This window comes from Pan paniscus, chromosome 16 (assembly GCF_029289425.2).
Source record: "Pan paniscus chromosome 16, NHGRI_mPanPan1-v2.0_pri, whole genome shotgun sequence".
NCBI lineage: Eukaryota > Metazoa > Chordata > Mammalia > Primates > Hominidae > Pan > Pan paniscus.
Window position 1 is genome coordinate 21,197,442 of NC_073265.2, and position 20,441 is coordinate 21,217,882.

Here is a 20,441-nt window from a genome sequence, read left to right on the forward strand (position 1 = left end):
CTATGCTACCCAGGCTGACTGTGTACTAATTGGATGATGTCTATTATTATTGGTTTACTACAGTTGTTAATATTATGCAAAATATCTTTGATCGATAAAGAACTTCTCCTGGTCCTTTGGGCATGGCTTTCTGAGGTGAAGACGACCTCTGGGATGCTCACCCTGCCCTCTTCCCCTCTCATCCCCATCTGTCCCCTCTGCCACCATGAGGAACATTTTCAAGAGGAACCAAGGGCCTATTGTGGCTCCTGCCACCACCACCATCACGATGCCCATTGGACCCGTGGACAACTCCACCGAGAGTGGGAGTGCTGGGGAGAGCCAGGAGGACATGTTTGCCAAACTGAAGGAGAAGTTCTTCAATGAGATTAACAAGATTCCCTGTGAGTGTCCCTGGTGGCTGAGAGGGTGGGGCAAGGCTAGAGTCTGGGAGAGGTGAAGAAGGGTGGGGATACCACTGGGATGCCATTGGCTGGGCTCTTTCCTAACGCTTAGATTTCAGGCTGGGTTTTTGGAGAGCCCCTGCAGGAATCGGGGAGGGGAATGTAGGGTCTGCCATTAATGTGGCAAACAAGGGGATTTATGTGCATCAACTTCTCAGGGAAAGAAAAATTCTCATAACTTAAAAAACTTTCTAAAGATGAAACCAAAAGGCGATGAAAAATTATGAAACAGAAGTCACTATTCAAGTTTGCCAATAATACTTTGAAATTTATTTTGGAAGATAGAAAATAAAAGCCCTCTCTGCTTTTGAATTTCTGGCAGAGGCTGTATAGGAGACACCAGAGATGCAGATTAAGGGGGACCAGCCACACTGGTGGGAGATGGTGCTTCAGAACCACAGAGAGCAGCCCAGGACCCAACCCCAGTTGGGTTTTGCAAAGCCCGGCAGCAGTCTAGGTCTAGACTCAATCTTAAGTCCACTCCATGGACCCACAGCTGGAGCGGCAAATGGAAACCACCCAGAACCTTGTGGACTCCTACATGGCCATTGTCAACAAGACCATGTGGGACCTCATAGTTGGTTTCATGCCCAAGACCGTCATGCACGTCATGATCAACAACGTGCATGCACCACCTCATAGGGGCAGGGGGCTCCTGTGGCACTGGGGATGCAGGTGGCCATGTTGGCCTGGGGGAGATGCTGACAAGCCCTATGGGACCAGGTTCAGGGAGGGAGGCACAGTCCAGACCAGAGCTGTCTCATAGAACTATAATGTGGGACTAGGGACAGTGGTCCATGCCTGTAATCCCAGCACTTTGGGAGGCCAAGGTAGGAGGATAGCTTGAGCCCAGGAGTTCGCGACCAGCTTGGGCAACATAGTGAGACCTGGTCTCTACACAAAAATTTTAAAAATAGCTAGGCTTAGTGATGGCACGTGCCTATAGTCTTAGCTATTCGACAGGCTGACATTGGAGGATCACTTTGAGCCCAAGAGGTTCAGGCTACAGTGAGTGGTGATCTTGCTCACTGTACTCCAGCCCAGCAACAGAGCGAGATCCTATCTCCAAAAAACATTTTTTAAAAACTGAGTAGACAGGTGTCCTGGTGGCATGATAGGTCCTGGGTCCCCTCCCAGATCTGTGGCCTTGGACAGGTGACTTTTCCTCTGGACCTCAGTGTCCCTATCTGAGTGAGAAAAGGGCGGTGGGGCGGCAGATCTTTGAGTCTAAGCAGTGTAGAAGCCGCGTGTGCAAAGCCATACTCAGGGCTCCAAGTCCAGCACACTGTCCCAGCACAGGCATCAGGCCAGCACATGCATCAGGTCCCAACCTCCTTCCCTCTTTGCCCCCTCTCAGACCAAGGAGTTCATATGATCAGAGTTGCTGTCCAACCTGTACTTGCATGGCAACCAGAACACGCTGATGGAGGAGTTGGCAGAGCAGGCACAGTGGCGAGATGAGATGTTGCGCATGTACCACGTGCTGAAGGAGGTGCTCAGCATCATCGGTGACATCAACACAACCACCATCAGCACGCACATGGGGGCCCGTGGACAACTCCTGGCTGCAGGTGCAGAGCGTCCTTGCCAGACGCAGGTACCAGGGCTGGCCCCCATGGCCCCAAAGCTCCCCAGCCCCCATGGCTGAGCCTGGGGGCTCTTGGAACAGGCTCCGTGCCCAAACTGGCAGATGTGGGTGGTCTCTGGAACCGTCAGGGAGCTCGTGGTTTATGGTGTAAGGGCTGAGAGCTTGGAGGGGGTTGTGTGTGGGGCTGTACTCTGAGGTGGCCAGAGGCCCAGGAATGTCATCCTGGGCACGTCATGCCTTTTGTGCTGTCTGAGCCATGCTGCCAGGGTGGGGCATCCAGCTCCCAGCCTGGATGCCTTGGAGTGCTGAGAGCCAAATCCACTGCAGAGCAGGGGTGATAGGGTCCCACCTCCTCTATCTGTCGGCAAAACAGTGGTGATCTAGGATAAAACCTCGAGAGTCCCATACACACGGTCAACCCAAAACACACCTCACAGGTCAGGTAGGGGCACACAGCCCCCTTCCCTCCCTCCCAGGTACCATCATAGCTACTAGCATGTGACTGAAGGCAGGGTCCCTGGGCCCCACTGAAGCACTACCACCAGCCAGCAGGCTCACGCACCTTGGCTTGTTGCTCCTAGAGGTTGGCCCTGCTGTTCAGCCGAGGGGAGCACAGTGCCTGCTGGCCCAGCTGAGCTCTGCCCAGCAAGCACCCACATCCCTTGCCATAGTCTCCCTCTTCTTTCCCTGGGAGGAAGGACCCAGCCTCACCTATGGGACCTGCAATCTCCAACAAGCTGAGGCTCCCCTCTTAGACTTGTAAGTTTATAGCCAGTGGCATCTGGCTGCCTGCCCACCCTGCCTCCCCCAGGGTCCCTTCAGAGGGTCCTGAGCTTCCTGACCACCCAGAGGGGGCTCCGGCGATCACTCCAACCATCCATCCCATTTAGCTTCATCATCCTTGTTCGAGCAATGTTCCTTCTATCAGGCCTGGTGGCTGTTACATTGGGCTCCCCAAGGTGAGAGGTGGCCCTGGACCAGTTGGTTGGAAGACAGGTTGGAAGACGACTTGGAAGACAAGTTGGTTGGTGATCAGAGAAGAGGGAAGCCCAAAGGGGCCGAGCGTTGGTCTGACCTGTGGGTACACTGCCAGGGTGCAATGGAAGAGGCCAGCACGTGTGGGGTGGGGAGGGCCGCCACAGTCCCCAGGCACTACCTGTGAAGTTCCGGCTCCTCCCTCCATCTTCCTCCCCTTTCCCTTCCAGCCCCTCTTTTCCAGGAACCTTGCCACAGCCGCACCTGCGCCCTCCCCTCCCTGGCCCTCCCACAGCTGCTGTGGCACACCTGTGCTCTGCACTGGCCTCACCAGCTCTCTGCTCCCTTTTGTCTCTCCTGTTTTCTCTCTGCTTTCTCTCCAACTGCCAGCCGATCGGGTCAGGCAAGTCCATCCCATCCTGAGAGCCCCACGCCCCCCTTCAACCTCTAAACAGATCCCTCCTCTTCTTGGAGGCCTCCCTTTCCAAGCCTGCCTGGGCGGCTGTTCTGTGACTTGGCAGTGGCTCCCCCAGCCCCAAAGCCAGCCCCCTTCATCTGTGACTTAGTCTGTTGTAGTGGTGAGCTGACACATCCAGGTGTGACCGTTGTGAAAACTTGTGCCCCCCTCTGTGGTATGCCCTCGCATTGTTCTGTAAATATCTATAAATACCCATACACACACCCCTACACCTACATGTGGCCAACGGCCTCGCCTCTAGTGCTGGGAATCAGTCACCGTGCTGTCTCTTGGAGTCTTGTGGCCCAACAAGAGAAAGCTGTCCCCTGACATTGCCCCTCCAAAGTGCAAGACCTCCGGTGAGTCGCCCTGTCACGCCTGGCCTATGGAGAGTCAGCCCCTGCCATCCCTCCCGCCCCCCCACCAAGCATGGGAGTGCTGTGCAGGCAGCTGTGTGGCCTCACAGTCTCTACCAGTCCTGCTGTCCCTTGGCTGAGAATCAAACCCATTTCTGGATGACGGGGAAGTGTGTCCTCTGCTGGCTGTGTTCTCTGTGGAGCTCAGGGGAGGGGAAAGGCCAAGCCATTTTTAGGGTGCTGTTTGGAGGGGTGAAAAGGCCATACCCTTTCCAAGGGACACTTTTCCTGGAAAGCCCCTGGAACTTAGCTGGCTCTTGTCCTGTGAAGCCGGCTCTGGCCACCAGGGGGCAGGGCCACGAACTCAGCCTGAAGGGAGCCTGCCGGGCAGCCGGCACTCTGGAGGCACAGACAGAACAGGCCACCAGGTGCAGACAGGGGAGGGAGGCAAGGGGACGGAAGGGAAGACACCTGGGGTGGGTGGAAGTCAGTGCCCTTAGGTGCTGGTACCTGTCTTCCCGGCCACTGCTACAACAGGCTTCTGAGCCTGTTGGCTGTCAGGGCTGGACTGTGCCCCATAGGCGCCATGGCAGTCCCCTTGGAATCCCCCAGGCGCCACTAGGCAGCACACAGGTAACACGCCTGGAAGGTCCCCAACAGCCTAGCTGGACATGCTCAAGACACTCTGGGACTCCTTGTTTGGTGGCACAAACTCCAGGACCCAGTGAGGGAAACAAACGGAAACACACCAGGCCGAGCAGTATGGCTAAATCCATTTATTCCAAAATAAAAAGCAAAATAAACAGGAGTCGCATCACCAGGGAGCCACGACCCCATCCCCGCCTCCTTCCTCTGTCCTATGCTAGCAATAAATAAGTTTCCTAGCCACAAATAATTATTACAACCTCCTCCCCATGTGCCAGCTCCAACCTCAGCTAGGTATGACACAGGGGCGGCCCTACCCTCTGGAATATACAAAACCTTACACAGACACAATGTGTACACCAGGGAACGGGGGCCACCCCAGCAGCCCGTGCCCTCGCCTGGTCCACAGTTAGCCCCACTGTCCTGCCTCTCTGAATAAGAAGGGAGCCCCCTGAGGGAAAAGTTGCTATGGTGAGAGTATGGGGGGCATCAGGCCTCCTCCAAACAAACCAACTCCACCAGCCTCTGGCTCTTAAATAACAATCATCATCATCCAGAAATTTAGGGACTCAGCCCTGGTCAAGGTGGCAAAGGGTCTGTTTGTCTTTCCCCACTAGACAGAGGTCTTGTCCTGCTACCCTAATTGTAAAGGGGTGCCTGGGAAGGGGTGGTAGGGACATGGTGGTGGTGGAGACTCCAGCCCCACTTCTCCAGGCTTTGCTGACAGGGGCCTGCTTTTAATTTTTGTTTTTATTCCATGACTTTTAAAAAAAAAATCCCATAACTTCTTTTTCATAACTTTTTTTGTAACTTTTCATAATACTGTTTTCTACTTTTTTCCCACAAGTTTTTTTGCCACAACGTTTTTACATTTTTTATCCCATAACTTTTTCACCCCATAACTTTTTTAATCCCATAATTTTTAAATCTTGTGTTCTTTTAAGAAACACTTGCATAGTTATATTACAACTTTGTAAAAATGAAACACATTATCTCATGCCAAGCATGCCCAGCATTTGCACAGTATCAATACCTTTAATACTATAGTTTTCAAGAAACGCAAAATAAAGTTTTAAGGCAAAAACAACACATTGAAACAACTTAATAATTTATTACATTACAGTGGCATCACACCAGCAGTCAATAAGGCCACTCTAGGGAAAAATCTTTCAGTATTTCCATGACACATTCTGTTTACAATAATTCATAAACTGGTAAAATTCATTCTAAGAAAACTTGGCAAATAAAACTTTGGACTGGAATTGGCATTTCTTTCTCTGCTTTTCGTTCCCACCATTTCTTTCTTTTATAATACAGTATTCATATTTTAAAATGTTTTAAATTATTTCAGAACATTGATAGCAGTTACATTTTTTTAATAGTTATATTATTTTAAAATGACTCTTTAAGATAAAGTTTTAGAGAAACTATATTATGGATAGGGCTGATTTACATTTTCAAATTTTCTAAAATCAGCTTTGGTTTTAGAGCTGATTTTTGTTTTCATTTCTGGAAAATTATCAGGTTGAATCAAATACTTTTAAAATGATTATTATATATTGCCATCTTTAAATAGGTGTTTTGATTCTTCCTACAGAAATTAAAATGTATTCAGTGGAACTCACATTTTAAAATTCTATGTTTCTGATGAACTCTAACATTCCAATGTTGCCTTCTAAGCAAACTGAAAGCTGCCTTATACTGAATGAGGAAGAGCACAAACGCTCGGCTGAATGAGGTATCGCAAAAGACTGCATGCACTTTGGAGAAAGACTTAAGTTATTGTCGTACAATTTCCATTCTTTTTAGCTTTTTCTTAAATATATGACAAATACCTACACAAAGAGTGGTATTTCAGTCAATATAGTAAATTCATTTTCCAGACTGACCTTCAGCTTAAATATGCCAGTGTGTGATTTAATCCATAGGCACCTCATGAACACATTATTGTCAGATTGGTTACAGATGCTAAATGCTATCCGAAGGTCATTCCTAGTCACTGATATTTATCACGGTAAAAGTGAAGTGATTTCAACGATAAAAGTACCTTTGAAATAATTTATCAATGTATTAGATAAACCCAGTTTCAGAATGATAAAAGAAAAAACGTTAGACCAAATAATGTGGCTGATTAACAGTGGTCCGATTTCTAGCCCGAGGGTTTAAAATGCTCTTAAAGTAACTGTCTTTAAACTGAACTCAAAGAATGCAAAAGCGGCAAGTTCAGAAAATAAAAGGTGAGAACAGGACTTTAAGTGCATTTTAAACCCACGGGCTAGAAATCGTACCACTGTTAATTAGCCGCATTATTTGGTCTAACATTTTTTCTTTATCATTCTGAAACTGGGTTTATCTAATATACTGATACATTCATAAAATTTGGAAGAGTCAGTTGAAGTCACAAGGACCGAATATTTGCACTCTTTCAGTGAATGCCAGCAAATCTGTTATTCCATCGGTAAAATCGTATTGTTGCTCTCCTGTTAATGTCATATTTATAGAAGTATCATGAGGATGCCAAATGCTAAAAATGGAGATGATCTAGTAACTAGAAATCCCCACCGCAGGGAGCACACATACCTATCTCCCTGCATCCTAACAATGTGATGTGTTTTGGAACACAGACATTAGAACTTCATGAAGTTTTAACTGTTGAGTCTTTCCCAAGCATCATCAAGTTACGATTTAGGCAATATATAACTAAAGTGCATTCATTCATCATGCATAGGCACAATCACATAAATATTGCACAAAATATGTCCCTAACAGAAACCCAGAGGTACAAAAACATATTTCACTTTGTAAAGAAGTTTGTGAGAAAATATAACTCTGTGATTGTATAGACACGTTTCCTGATAATACATTAACATTCACGAACAGTAGATTGCACTGCAGTTTGTACACATTTTAAGTTTCATAAACTTCTCCTTGATTTTCAAAGATAGTGTAATACCATCTACTAAAACTCCTTTTTGTTTCAACTAAGTATCTCACATATATTAGTTTATAATAATGTTTCTATTATTTTTTAAAGTGTTTTCCATTCAAAGGAAAAGAAGTAAATTCCTATGTCAGAATAACCAAGGTGGTTGAAGAATAGGTATTAGCCAAAGAGGTCTAGATGGTAAAATCAATCTTCAAGCCTCAAAGAATCTCCATGAACAGAGAGGAATGCCAGGTGGCACACAGCTTTCCTTCACTCTAATTCATTCTTGACTAGAGCCTGTATGCCTGTTCCAGGGACATTTGAACTCGTAAAGGATTTCTTATGATCTTCACTAAATACATTAAGAAGAATGCCAACCAGTGCCCTTTTGTGTACTCGGGCATGTAGTCATGTGATTAAAACAGGTAACATGAACTCTTGACTTTAAAATGTATTGTAGATACAAATGCTCTAAGCTAGGAAAGGTTTTCCACATCCACAGTCAACGATGGGAACCTTTCATTCCTCAGAAATAAGCCCTTTTTAGGTCATCGAAAAAGAGTGCAACTGCTGCAGCTCATGATGCAGTATCTTCATGAGCCCAGAGCACATACAAATCCTAAGGGCACCACCATAATACACCGCTAATTCCTGGCACCGGAACAGATGAAACACACTCTATCCTGGACATACCTGCCAGAGGAGGCCACTTTCCTCTTCTGTGAGATTTAAAAAGCTCCCCCAAAAGGTTTCACTCCCATCACCAATACACAGAAAATGGAGGAAAGGCTGTTTCCAGTTCTTGGCCTTTAAACAACTCTAAATGTCAGTACTCATAGTGGCATATTACAAAGTAATAAACAGTGCATACTTGGGGGCAAACTACATATTGAGCTAACGAAGAGCTCACTGTGATTAAGATTAAATCAAACAACAGCAGAACATAGGCAAATTTTGTCTGAATTCTGTAGTGAATATACATGCTGCAATAACATTAAAAAAGCACGGGAGCCTATTCCAAACCAGCGAGAACAGTTTTGGGCAAAGAGTGGGTCTTCGTGTGTTTGAACTCCCACCACGTAAGGGCGAACTCGATATGCATGCTAATGACCTACAATTATGAAATGAAAAAAGAAAAATGCTAAAGGATGCCAGAGTGAACATCAGTGAGAGCCACAGAGACCCACTCTCTTTTAACTTCTTACAAATAAACTTAAACTATAAATTAGAAACACAAATAATCATGAGTGACTCTAACATTCAAAGGAAGTAAATGAATTGTGTAGGAGATTAACCCCATAACTTGGTTTCTTATCTAAAAATTTCTTGAGCAGCTCTTTGATGATGGTGATGTTTATCTCCTTCTTCTTGGCAGCCAAGCCCAGCGAAAGAATGGCACACAGCAGTTGCTGCCCAAGCCTGGGTGCTACTGGTGGTCCTGCACGATGGGCTGTGCAGTAGGCTTGTCAAGGAGAGGATCCTCCCTGGCCTCTCCTTGGGCAGAGGAGGTGAGGCTCACCTCACAAAAGATCTTTGGAGAGAGGGAGGCGGGGATCTGAGCACAGTGGGAGCCCCCTCTTCCTGCCTGCCCACCCCGCCTGAGGGCTCTACTCACCACCATGCTTGTCTGCAGCCCCAAGCTCCTGGGGAGCTGGGGCTCCTGGACCGGGCTCATCAGCAGGGTTGTGGGCAGCGGCCAGGAATTTTCTGTGCCCATTGTTGTAGTTGCTGTAAGCCGCAATACCATCTGCTGCAGCTCCAGCAGCTTCACCTGGAGGGAGGGGTGCTCAGCTGCCATGCCGCTGCCTGCGCCCACCCTCACACCCACCCCCACCCCCACCCCCACAGAGATGTTGCACACCCTACCTTCATCTCCTCCCTGAGCTCCAGCCTGATGGTGTCCTCCTCCCAGTGCCGCATCTTTGGCACGGCCCCCTGGTTCTGATAAAACGTGATGGATTTTCCTGCGGGAGGACAGGGCTCAGACGCTGGGGCCCCTCCGACGGTCCTGCAGCTCCCCCTGCCGTGCACTGGCCTCCCACTCACTGATGGCATCTCTCTCGCCAGTGGTGGATGAAGCGAAGTTCTTTTTTCTTGACCAGCTCACTCAGGTCTGCCTTCTCCTCCAGGTGGTCCATAAAGCTGCTCTGGAGCCAAAATATTGCAGTCACATCTCGGCAGCGACCTGCCCTCAGGTGGCATTTTCAAGTCATGGAGAAGGTGGAGGTGAGTCCTGGCATGGGCCAGCTTCTCCATGACTTCCTGCAGGGCCCAGTGGGTCTCCCCACTCACAGACTCGCCCCCAGGCCCTGGGGCTCCAGGGCCTCTGGCTGCCTCTGGCTCCTTCTGGGCTGAGGCCACCGGGTGAGCCAGGCGCTGGCAGCACACCCTCTGCTCTTTCACCTGCTCTTGTAACTGTGCCTGCTTCTCCTGGGCACTAGCTCCAGCGGACTTGAGAAATGCCACCTGAGGGCAACATGTGACCATTCTTCTAGGGGCATACACAGAAGAAATGGGGCAGAGAGGTGAAGCGCAGCCCCTTCCCTTGGGGCCTCAGAGAGTGCACCTGTTGGCCACAGGTGAAATAGTGTCTGACCACTGGCTCTCGGAAGGGGTGAGGGTCCAGAGAAATCAGAAGGCAGGGAAACGAGGAGCATAAAGGGGTCTTGGAGGGACCACAGAGAAAGGTGGCAAAATGGGTGCAGGGGGAGTCAGGCTCACCATGGCCTCCCTGTTCTCCAGGTCCTCTGGGACACTCGGCATGGGCTGAGGTGCCTCCTCCCCCTCACTGTCCAGATGTTCTCCTCCGTGTCCTGTGGGGGGTGGCCAGAGGGGTCTTCAGACAACCCAACAAGGGAGGTACTGTGGGCCCACCTCTACCTCCACCCTCACTGTGTAACCCTGAGCCAGCCCCTCCCCAGAGAGCAATGAGCTGTTGTTCTTTATTTTTACTTTTAAGAATCAAGATCTTGCTATTCCGCCCAGGCACACTCCCACTACTGGTCGATGTGGGAGTTCTGACCTGCTCCCTTTCTGACCTTGGCCAGTTCAGCCATCCTTAGGCAACTTGGTGACCCCCCGCTCACAGGAGGTCACCACACTGATGCCGAACTTAGTGCAGGCACCCGGTCGGCATAATGACCAGCTGTTCTAAAGGTCTCTTCCAACTCCTCAATCCTATGCTGCTAGCAGTCCCCCCTTCCTCCTGGGGCTCTCTCCTCTTCCTCTGAGCGGTCTCCCGTACCTTCCCCAGGGAGAGCCATGAGGCTAGGCTGGGCTGTTAGCTGCTGGTTCTGCTGGCTGGCCGCTTCCAGGCGCTCCTAAGGGGCCAGGAAAGAGTGAGAAGGGATGGAGTTTGCCAGGTCGTCCCCCTCACAGCCCCATCCTCCGCAGCTCTCTCCCCTGGGTCTCCTGCAACTTTTGGCAGGCCATCTCAGGCACTGCTTTGCCCCAAGCTTCCTGCTGCTGCAGCTGGTTCATTAGCTGGGTCTGTTGCAGTCACTGCCTGTACAGCGCCTCCTTCTCACAGGTCAGCTGCTGATAGGCGGCCACCTGCTGCTGATAGGTGGCCATGGACTGCTGCAGGTGACCCAGGTAATGGTCTGGCTGCTGCTGCAGACTCTGAGTCTCTTGGCTCTTCAGCTCCACCTGCAGGAAGACCCTGGGTGTGAGGGCACGTGGTGGCTGGTTTCCAGATTCTGGGCCCATTAATAGGGTAGCGAGGGCACTGTGGGGCTCTGTCAGCTACCCAGGCCCCTGTCCCCTTACTCCAGGCCTAAGTGACTGCCTCCCTTTCCTAGAACCCCATGCCTCCTTCCCCAGCCTCAAATCTCATACCCTCTTCTCATTTAATCCTCAGCACCTCTGTAAGGAAAATGCCAACTTCCCTTTGAAGTTAAAGAAACAGAGACTTAGAGATGCAAAGTACTTGAATGGTGACCAGTGGAACCGAGGCTGGAATCCAGTTTTAATCTAAGGAGTCTTTTTGTTTTGTTTTCAGACAAGAGTGTCACTCTGTGGCCCAGGCTGGAGTGCAGTGGTGCAATCTCAGCTCACTGCAACCTCCACCTCCTGGGTTGAAACAATTCTCGTGCCTCAGCCTCCCGAGTAGGTGGAATTACAGGCATTCGCCACAATGCCCTGCTAATTTTTTTTTTTTTTTTTAATTTTAGCAGAGATGAGGTTTTACCACATTGGCCAGGCTGATCTCAAACTCCCGACCTCAAGTGATTCTCCTGCCTCAGCCTCCCAAAGTGCTGGGATTATAGGCATGAGCCACTGCACCTGGTATAAGGAGCCTGTTATAGCACTGTCTCTTCCCCTGTGATTGGGGGCTCCATGCCTCTAGCTGGGATGATGATGTCCAGACCTGAGAGGAGCCCAGGGATACCCACCTTTAAAAGTCAGAGGCAGGAAGCAAGAAACAGTCACAGGACTGCCCTGGGGGGTGCTGTGGTCACCAGACCCCAAGCTGGAAGCTGCCTCTGGCCTGGCACCTCCCCTCCCAAGAGGCTGCTGCCCGCCTCCCAGCCCTTCTTGGATGGGGTGGAGGTTTCCGTCTCCTTCACCTCACCAAGCTTCTCCTGTAGCTCCTTTACTTGCTGCTCCAACTGCAGTGCGCTCTTGTTCTCATTGTTCTGGACAGAGAGAAGCAATCAGCAGCCACCCACTGCAGCTGGAGACCCCAGAACTTGGTGTCTGCCTCCCATGGCACTGGGAAGGCTGGAGGCAGGTTAGAAAAATCACCCCCTCTCTCCCACAGCCACCTGGCTCACAGGTGCCTTTAGAAGTAACCTTTCACGTGAGGGCTACACTGCCCCATTTTAGAGGTGGGGAAACAAAGGCCCAGAGGGCTAGGGAGGAGGGCAGGCTCCCCACTTGGGGCAACGCACTGGCTCCTCGAAGACGCTCTGTGGCTTGGCCAGCTGCTGAAGCTTCTCGTGCTGCTCCTGAAGCCTCTCCTCCTGCTTCCGAAGCCTGTCTTCCTGCTCCCGAATCCTCTCTTCTTGTCGCCGGTTCAGGAGACTTATGTGCTGATTGTTTTTGACCTGGGCCTGGAGCTCTCCTGCCACTCTCTCTAGTTCCTTCCTCAGGTGCTGCAGCTCCACCTCAGAGGGCACTGCTGGGGGCTCCGGGGGCAAGGGTTCAGCTGAGAAAGGAAGCAGATAATAAGGGCCTCTGGATTCTCGGAAAAGAAAAACCCTCCTCTTGGCGCACAGCTCCTCTCAGGCTCCTCAAACTTGGCCTCACTGCTAATGATTCCTCGCACCCAGATGGTAGCCAGTCTTCCAAAGCACTTTCAGAAAAAGAGCACTGCAGGTGGCTGACAACGGACGGGCCCTCTTTGCTGATGGGGACACTGAGATACTGAGACTCATTGAGATGACAAGACTTGCCGTCTCCTGGCACAGATCTCTTTCCCTCTGCCTCAAAGCCCTTCCATCCACCCACCTCCCTGGGGCACTCTAAGCCACCCTCACAGCCCTCTGATGCCAGTCCTGCTCCCAGGTCATGCCAGCCCCATCTTACCCGTCTGGTTTTTGAGTTTGGACAAGCTCCTCTCCAGCTCCTCTACCCGATGCATATAATGCTCCTTCTCTGTCTTCAGTGTGTAAACCTGCCCAAAGCACAGGGGGAAAGGGCCCTGGAGAGAGGGGCTGGTGGCTGGACAGGCTGCCCTCTCCCTCTCTGCCCCCACCTCCACAAAGCCCAGACCCATGACCACCTCTGGCTCTACTATTCCCATTTTACAGATGCCCAGAAAGATCCAGTGACCTATCTAATGTGGGGGGGGCTGAAGGGTCAGATCTCACCTCCTGCGACATTTTTCTCATCCTCTGCTGCCACAGGGCCCTCTCTCCTTTTATACTTGCAGCATACTCATCTTTTTGTAATTGGACTTTTTCAAATGACTTCTTCAACTGCAAGAATGGGCACAGAAGTTAGGAAGGGCTGTCACTGGTCCTCACCTGCTCCTGGCCACCTGGGGTCATCGTCCTTCCACATCCCTCCCTTGGAAAACCTCACCAGTGTCAGCTGCGCTTTCAGCAGTCTCTGGTCCCGTAAGGACTGCTCTAACCACCACTCCATACGTGCTTTGCTGCGGCTGGACAACTGGATGGTGAAGAGTGAGAAGTTTCAATCTGGAGAGCCTGGGCATTTCCACACAGTGCCCCTTAACAGGGCTAGGGCTAGGCCCAATATACAACTCGGTCAGTAAAGATCAAGGCATTTCCCAGCCTGTGGTCTGGTTTTTAAAAGAACACAGTAAAGTTGGAACGGACAGGGAATGAGATTGAGTTTATAGCTGGCTAACAGAGGCCCAGAGAGATCAGATAATATTGCTATTGTTATTATTGTTATTATTACCACTGTTTGAACCTTTGTGGAATGCTTCACCAGGTACCGTGCTAACAATCCCATTTAATCCTCGCAACCACCATAGGAGACAGTTACTATGATTCCCTCTATTGTGGAGATGAAAAAACATGGAGTATTTGAGGTTAAGTGCTTGCCTAAGTTCACTTAGGCAGAGCTGGGATATAAACACCCAGGTCTATCCAATTCTCTAAGCCCATTTTTCTTGCTGGGGATGGCGGCACAGATAGGAAGGGGAAAATTAATCTTTTGTTCACTTTTTGAAAGGATGATACATTCACATAGTCCAAAACTCAGAAGGTACAGAAGGGAAGTATCTCCTAGCCATCTTGTTGCTCTCTCCTGAATTTTTTATGAACCCTTGCAGACATGTTTTATGTATATTATCATAGTATGTACACACACACACACCCACACACATGCACGCGTTTCCTCTTTCTACAGAAATGGTAACATACTAAAGGTACTCTTCTGTACCTTCACAGTACAAGTACCCAATACCCCACCTAGGACTTGCCCAAGACCACAGCCAGGTAAGGGCGGGGCAAGCACTTGGCCTCCAAGCTCTGCGTCCAGTGCTCACTCCGCACAGTGCCCCCCAACTCACCCACAGCAGCTGACTCGGCCCCAGGCTGCCACTAAAAACCATACAAAAAAATAGCAAGAAATGGCCATGCTGCCTTCTGGGCAGGACACGCCATCCTGCAGAAGGGACCTTTAGGCTCACTCCTCCATCTGCAAAACCAGGCTCCCAGGGGATGAGGCAGGTGGCTGGACTCACCTGGTTTGCCTTCTTCTTCTCTGTGGCGATGACAGCAGAGAGAGCCCTCTCTAACTCTCCTTTACACTGCAATGAATATTGCAGGCGGACAGCCAGGTCCTTGGACTCTTCTGTAATGAGAGAGTTGAGATGGGGCCCAAAGGACTCCCCCTGAAGACCTGTCAAAGTGCCAGGTTGAAGGATGACAGGGTGCCCAGATTCCCACCTTCAAAGTATCTGAGAGAACGTTCCATGTGGCACAGGTCCGTATTTAGTTCCTCTTTCTGTATGATCAATGTCTGGATTTGAACCTTTGGGAGAAAAGCCAAGCAAGTGCTGAAAGAGAAGGAAAGAAACATTCTCCGGAGGACAGGAGGAAACTGCACACCCTCCACTCACCTCTAGCTCCCTTTCGGCTTTCTGTCTCTCGTTGTTTGCTTTCTTTTCCTGTAGGAAGAGGGAGACAGAGCTCTTACCAGGGGGAGGCAGAGATGGCACAGCAAGAGACATGCCCCCAGAATGCCACCAATGCCCCAGGACAGGCCCACCCATGGGACCAGGTTATCAGGGGCCCTGTGGGGATGGGGTGGAATCTGAGGGGTGAGCCTTCTTCCCCAGGCTGGGAGTGGGTGAGACGAGACTGGGGCCTCTATGTCTGAGTGCCCCCCAAACCCAGCAGTCATGTCGCGAGGAAACGAAATCACGTTACTTCTTCCAGCTGATGTTCCACTTGTTTCTTCTGTTGTTTCTGTGGGGAGAGTCAAATAAGGTGATGGAGGGTGGCCCCCTCAACTCTATTCCCCAGACCAGGAAGCGGCAGGCAGGGGCCAGGAATGGATTTTAAAGGCAAAGTTCTCAGACATAATGGGAATACGAACTGGTAAACTCTCCTCAAGCTCCCAAGGACAGAGGATTTGGGTCTTTGTTGGCTTTTGCCCACAGCCACAGAACTCAAAGTCTGAATCTGGAATCTCTTGAGAGGATAGCAACATAAACCTCTAGAGATGGAGTTTCAGAAAGGCCCCTCCTTCTGGCAGCTTGTGATTTAGAAAAGTGGGTTCATTCAATAAACATTTACTGAGCATGTATGGACCAGGTACGGTTCTTCACAGCAGATATAGGATGGAAAAGGACAGACAGGAGCCCTTAGCCCTGAGCTTTCCATTCTAGGGGGCCTTTAAATCTCAGACTCTCAGAGCTAACAGAGATCTTTGATACTCACTACCTCCTCTGGAAACACGAGCCCAAAAAGGAGAGGTGGCTTGTCCAGAATCAAAGAGCAAATTAGGGACTGAGTCATGGCAGAAATACGGGGCCCTTGACAACCAGTCAGGCTAGCACTTCCCCAGGAGGCAACAACCCCAGGGCGTGTGTAGCAAGGACTCGAGCAGGGGTGTCTGGAGAGGAGAGAGTCGGCAAAGAGGGCAGCAAAAGAAGAGCCATGCTGCATGCTCTGGGGTCCCTCCAGGTGAGGCCTGGGCACCCAAGCTCCCTATTTGTCCTTGGCACCAGGGACCCCCCAGCCCCTTTCTTCAGGGCCCCAAGGGGAAACTGGAGCCCAGGATTCGCAGCGTGGAATCAGGGGACCCCACCGGACTCTTACCAAAGATTTGATGGTGTTCTTCAGTCGACTGATTTTTACGGACGTTGAATCCAGGACTGCTGCTCGTTCTTGGCACGGGCTCTGAGGCGCATGCAGAGAGGAGGAGGTGGAGCAGGAGTGGGGGGAGAGGTAGAGAGAACGATCGTTAGGGCTGGGGTGTGTGGGCTGTCTCAGCTGGCAGAGGGGCACCCAGTCCCACCTGGAGGAGGAGGTTGGAGGGCTGGCCTGCGGGGTCACTGCACCTCCGCCCAGAGCCTCCTACCTCCAGATCCTTCAGGGTAGCAGATGATGTAGGGCCTTCCCCGTGGATACCTGTTGCTGACTACAAGAGATGAGAGTGCACATGGAGACGTTCTGTCCCCCTCAGTGTCTGAGCCCTCTGACTTCCTTTCTTCCCCATCAACTGGCACCATTTTCTTTTCTGCCTATCTTGGACACTTTGTTCCATAACTCCTTTGTGCCAACTTCTCTCGTGGTTCTCATCTCCCCACCATCCCACCCTGGGGCCCCTTCAGTGACTCCTGATGGCAAGTGGCTGTTCTCATTGTCCTGGCTTCCCCTTGAGACTGGGGATGAGGAAAATCAAACCATATCCTGGGTGTCCTGAGTGTTCACAGCAGGCCATGTACTAGGGATTAACATAAAAACAATAACAAATCTCATTTAAACTTCACAAATGGAAGTGAAACAATACCACCTCTATTATACAGACGTGAAAACAGAGGCCCGATGAGGTCAAGCAACTTGCCCTTAATCATATCCCTAGCAGAGCAGATGGAGAGGCAGGATTCAAACCCAGAATTCCTTTTTTTTTTTTTCTTTGAGACAGAGTCTTGCTCTGTCACCAGGCTGGAGTGCGGTGGCATAATCTCGGCCACTGCAAGCTCCACCTCCCAGGTTCACACCATTCTCTTGCCTCAGCCTTCTGAGTAGCTGGGACTACAGGCACATGCCACCACGCGTGGCTAATGTTTTTGTATTTTTAGTAGAGACAGGGTTTCACCGTGTTAACCAGGATGGTCTCGATCTCCTGACCTCATGATCTGCCTGTCTTGGCCTCCCAAAGTGCTAGGATTACAGGCGTGGGCCACCACACCCGGCTAAAGCCAGAATTCTTAACCAGTACCCAGCAGTCCATCCACAATCTTAAGAATTACCCTCTATTGCCCCTTGGGCCCCCTGTCCCCAGAAGCCTGGTCAGCCAAGACTCACATCCCCAGGTGGCTGGCAACCACCAGAAGTGGCTGTCTCAGGGATACTGCCATTTGTTTTCCTGTTCCTGTTCGCTCCTGCTGGAACTCTAGGGCTGTTTTTCTGCCAATATTCTTTTAACTGTTGGAAAGAAGAGCAGTAATATTCATGAGAACCGTCAGCCCCTACAGCCACATCCTCCTTTACAGTTTTTACAAAATACACTGACACATCATCTGATTTAATGACACCAACAACTGTACAAGGTGTTGTCACACTCATTTAGTGACTGAGAAGGATTGATATCATGGCTAGAAAAAAAAAAGAAAAAGGCAATACTGGAACTTTGAAACTCAGTCTTCTGACTCCAAGCTCTGAGGTTTTGCCAAGAATCAGCAGCTGCCAGGGACCAAAACCAGAGGCAGAGGTAGAAAACTAAACATTAAGTAGGCAGGAACTGTATGCCATGTGGTTTAGAGTCATGCATCCTCACACGTCTGTTAGTGTGAAGAAGTGCACCAGTACCTCTCAAACTTTTATATCAAAGTGTCCTCATGGCAGAAGGCAGCCTTTCTCTTAAATCAGAATTTATCAGAAAGAGGACAACCCAAGCCTCATTTCAGAGAGAGGTCTGGTATACTCTTAGAAACCTATGTGACTGTCATCCCTAAGTACATTCATGTTTTTTCTCTTGATCTCAAGAGAATCAAGGGAAACTGATGCTTCAGAAAGATGTCCCACATTTATCCTGTGGCACTCAAAGTACCCAAGGTTGAGATAATATGAGGAAGATTCAAGGTGTCAAGTTCAGTTTCCCAAGATCTATTCCACAGAAGATGAGCAAATCTCACTTCAGAGACCACTGACTGAAGGAGAGTCTGGTCCCAGAACCATGGAGAATTAGAATATGAGGTGGAGAACTCAGAAAAAAATGTTAAAATCTCTCTGGAAAGTAGAAGCCTGGGAGAAAACCAAATCAAACCCATTCTCTCATTGCCACCCAGAGATACTGTCAATGTTTTCAGTTCATGGGGGAAGTGTAGGCTTTTCCCACCGTCAACATCTGTAAGGGAGGGAGGCAGCCTGGAACCTCTTGCTCCTAGGTCCCATAGTCTCCATTCCCCTTCCAGCTGGAAATTTGTGCTGTGACCAAAGGAACCAGAAACGGGGTGAGAACGCTTAGGGGACTGGGTCGTAAGATCAAAGGCCAGTCTTGCAGTAACAGCAGTTACTAGGGGGACTGTGACATCACAACATTCCACTCCTCCTGGTCGGGGGGAGGGACCATGTCAGCACCATGTCCAAGTCGCCGCTCCACGATTGGGGAGGGAAGCACAGGGTTGGGACCCAGCTCCTTGGAGACACCAGCACAAAGAACCCAGGGAGGTCAACCTTGAGACAGCAGGAGGGGAGGGCACAGTCTGCAGCAGGGAGTCCCAGGAGTCACCAGCCCAAAGTCACCCAAGGATGACTGGCGAGGGTGGGGCCTGGCTCCTTGGAGATGAGAGCCCAAAGAGCCCAGGGAGATCAAGCTTGGGGCGGCAGGAGATGAGGGCCCAGTAACGGAGCGGGAAGCCCCAGGAGTCACCCACCCAAAGTCACCCTGGGGTGATTGGCGAGGGCAAGGACTGGGCTGCTTTGTGAAGGGGTGGGGCTGACTGACAAAACTTTGGTGGGGGTAGCCCAAGGCACCGGGGTTGGGGGGACCAGTCCAGTGCGCCTCAGGAGTCGTATAGACTCTGGCAGGGGTCTTGTCATCAGAGGGGACCTGTGGCTGGGTTGAGGGGCTATGACCTAGTGCGTTTTTACCTTTTTCTTGGCTGCAGCCAATTTGTTGTGTTGAGTTTCTTCTGCCATCCCAGGGTGGGGAGGGAGGAAGGGTTGGGGCCACAGCAGCAAAATCCCATTAAGAACCGATCAAGGCCTCCAGTCACCTACCAGGCAGCTGTGTGACTGAGCCAGAGGAGGCGTAACCAGGACCCCGGTAGAATGCGGAATAGGGGCGTGGCCTTAATGCTCCAAGCCCATTGGTCAATGAGAAAGATGAAAGGGAAAGAGGGCGTGGCCAGACAGCAACGTGTCCAAAGGGCCCTGTGGCTCACAAGGAAAGCTGCCCATGGCAACCGCTCTCCCCACCCACTCTAAGAGAGCGGAGAGGCCTCCCACTCTGGAAGAGAAGAGGGGCCGGCTTTTGCTTTAAAAGCTTTAAAACTTTAAAAAATATATGTGTGTATACTTTATATATATGTGTGTCCGTGTGTGTGTATCTATGTTTTTCTCCATAGCTGTCTTCATTATCCAGCTTCTATGCAAGGTCTATGATTTTGGCCTATATTTTTCATGTTTGATTACAGTACAAAAATTACCAGTATTACCTTAACTGAGATACAGATCCTATAAAAATGGAAAATGCATAGCATGCTTGATGATTAATGAAGCAGACTATATTATCCAACATTCTAATAAGATAAAATAATCACGATTTCTCTTTTTTGGAAAAATGTTTCTCTTATTCTCCTACGTTTTCGTTAAGATTTTTTTTCTTAAACAAGAAACATGTCTAATAACTATAAAAGCACAAAGCTTTTGGGCCGGGTGCAGTGGCTCATGCCTGTAATTCCAGGACTTTGAGAGCCCAAGGTGGGTGGATCATGAGGTCAGGAGATCGAGACCATCCTGGCTAACACGGTGAAACCCCATCTCTACTAAAAATACAAAAAAGGCCAGATGTGGGGGCAGGCAGCTGTGGTCTCAGCTACTTGGGAGGCTGAGGCAGGAGAATGACATGAACCCCCGAGGTGGAGCTTGCAGTGAGCCAAGATCATGCCGCTGCACTCCAGCCTGGGCTACAGAGCAAGACTCCATCTTAATTAATTAATTAATGAATTAATAAAAATAAAAAATTAATAGTAAGAGCAATGTGAACAAAAGATGCAATAAAATAATTTAGAAAATACAAACTATTAAAAAATAGATTTTAAAACTTGTGCAACAAAGTCAAACAGCACCCAACGAAAATGTATACCCTTACACGTTTGTTTAAAAAGCAATTTAAATTACATTGATCCACTAAACTGGGAAAAGCAAAACAAACAAAAAGGGGGAAATAATTAAGACGT

General features: G+C 49.8%; 1 protein-coding gene across 3 annotated transcripts; it reads right to left on the reverse strand.

The window, feature by feature from the left end:
• Positions 1-5,560: 5,560 nt before the first annotated feature.
• LOC117976137 (golgin subfamily A member 8N) lies at positions 5,561-19,309 on the reverse strand. 3 transcript variants are annotated; one of them, XM_063596518.1, is made up of 17 exons: positions 19,132-19,309; positions 17,344-17,463; positions 16,132-16,212; positions 15,238-15,276; positions 14,928-14,975; positions 14,755-14,839; positions 14,550-14,659; positions 13,418-13,504; positions 13,204-13,311; positions 12,920-13,007; positions 12,283-12,539; positions 10,635-10,710; positions 10,112-10,203; positions 9,437-9,537; positions 9,257-9,354; positions 9,006-9,161; positions 5,561-8,921 (listed from the first exon to the last, which is right to left on the reverse strand). In XM_063596518.1, exons 1-17 carry the CDS (start codon positions 19,177-19,179, stop codon positions 8,911-8,913), a joined length of 1,605 nt encoding a protein of 534 aa, XP_063452588.1. In that variant the 5' UTR covers positions 19,180-19,309; the 3' UTR covers positions 5,561-8,910. The 3 variants fall into 3 exon arrangements, with proteins under 3 accessions (XP_063452588.1, XP_063452586.1, XP_063452587.1); XM_063596516.1 differs by adding an exon at positions 11,959-12,027 and having other exon boundaries at positions 17,344-19,300; XM_063596517.1 differs by having other exon boundaries at positions 17,344-19,281.
• Between the last annotated feature and the right edge of the window lie 1,132 nt (positions 19,310-20,441).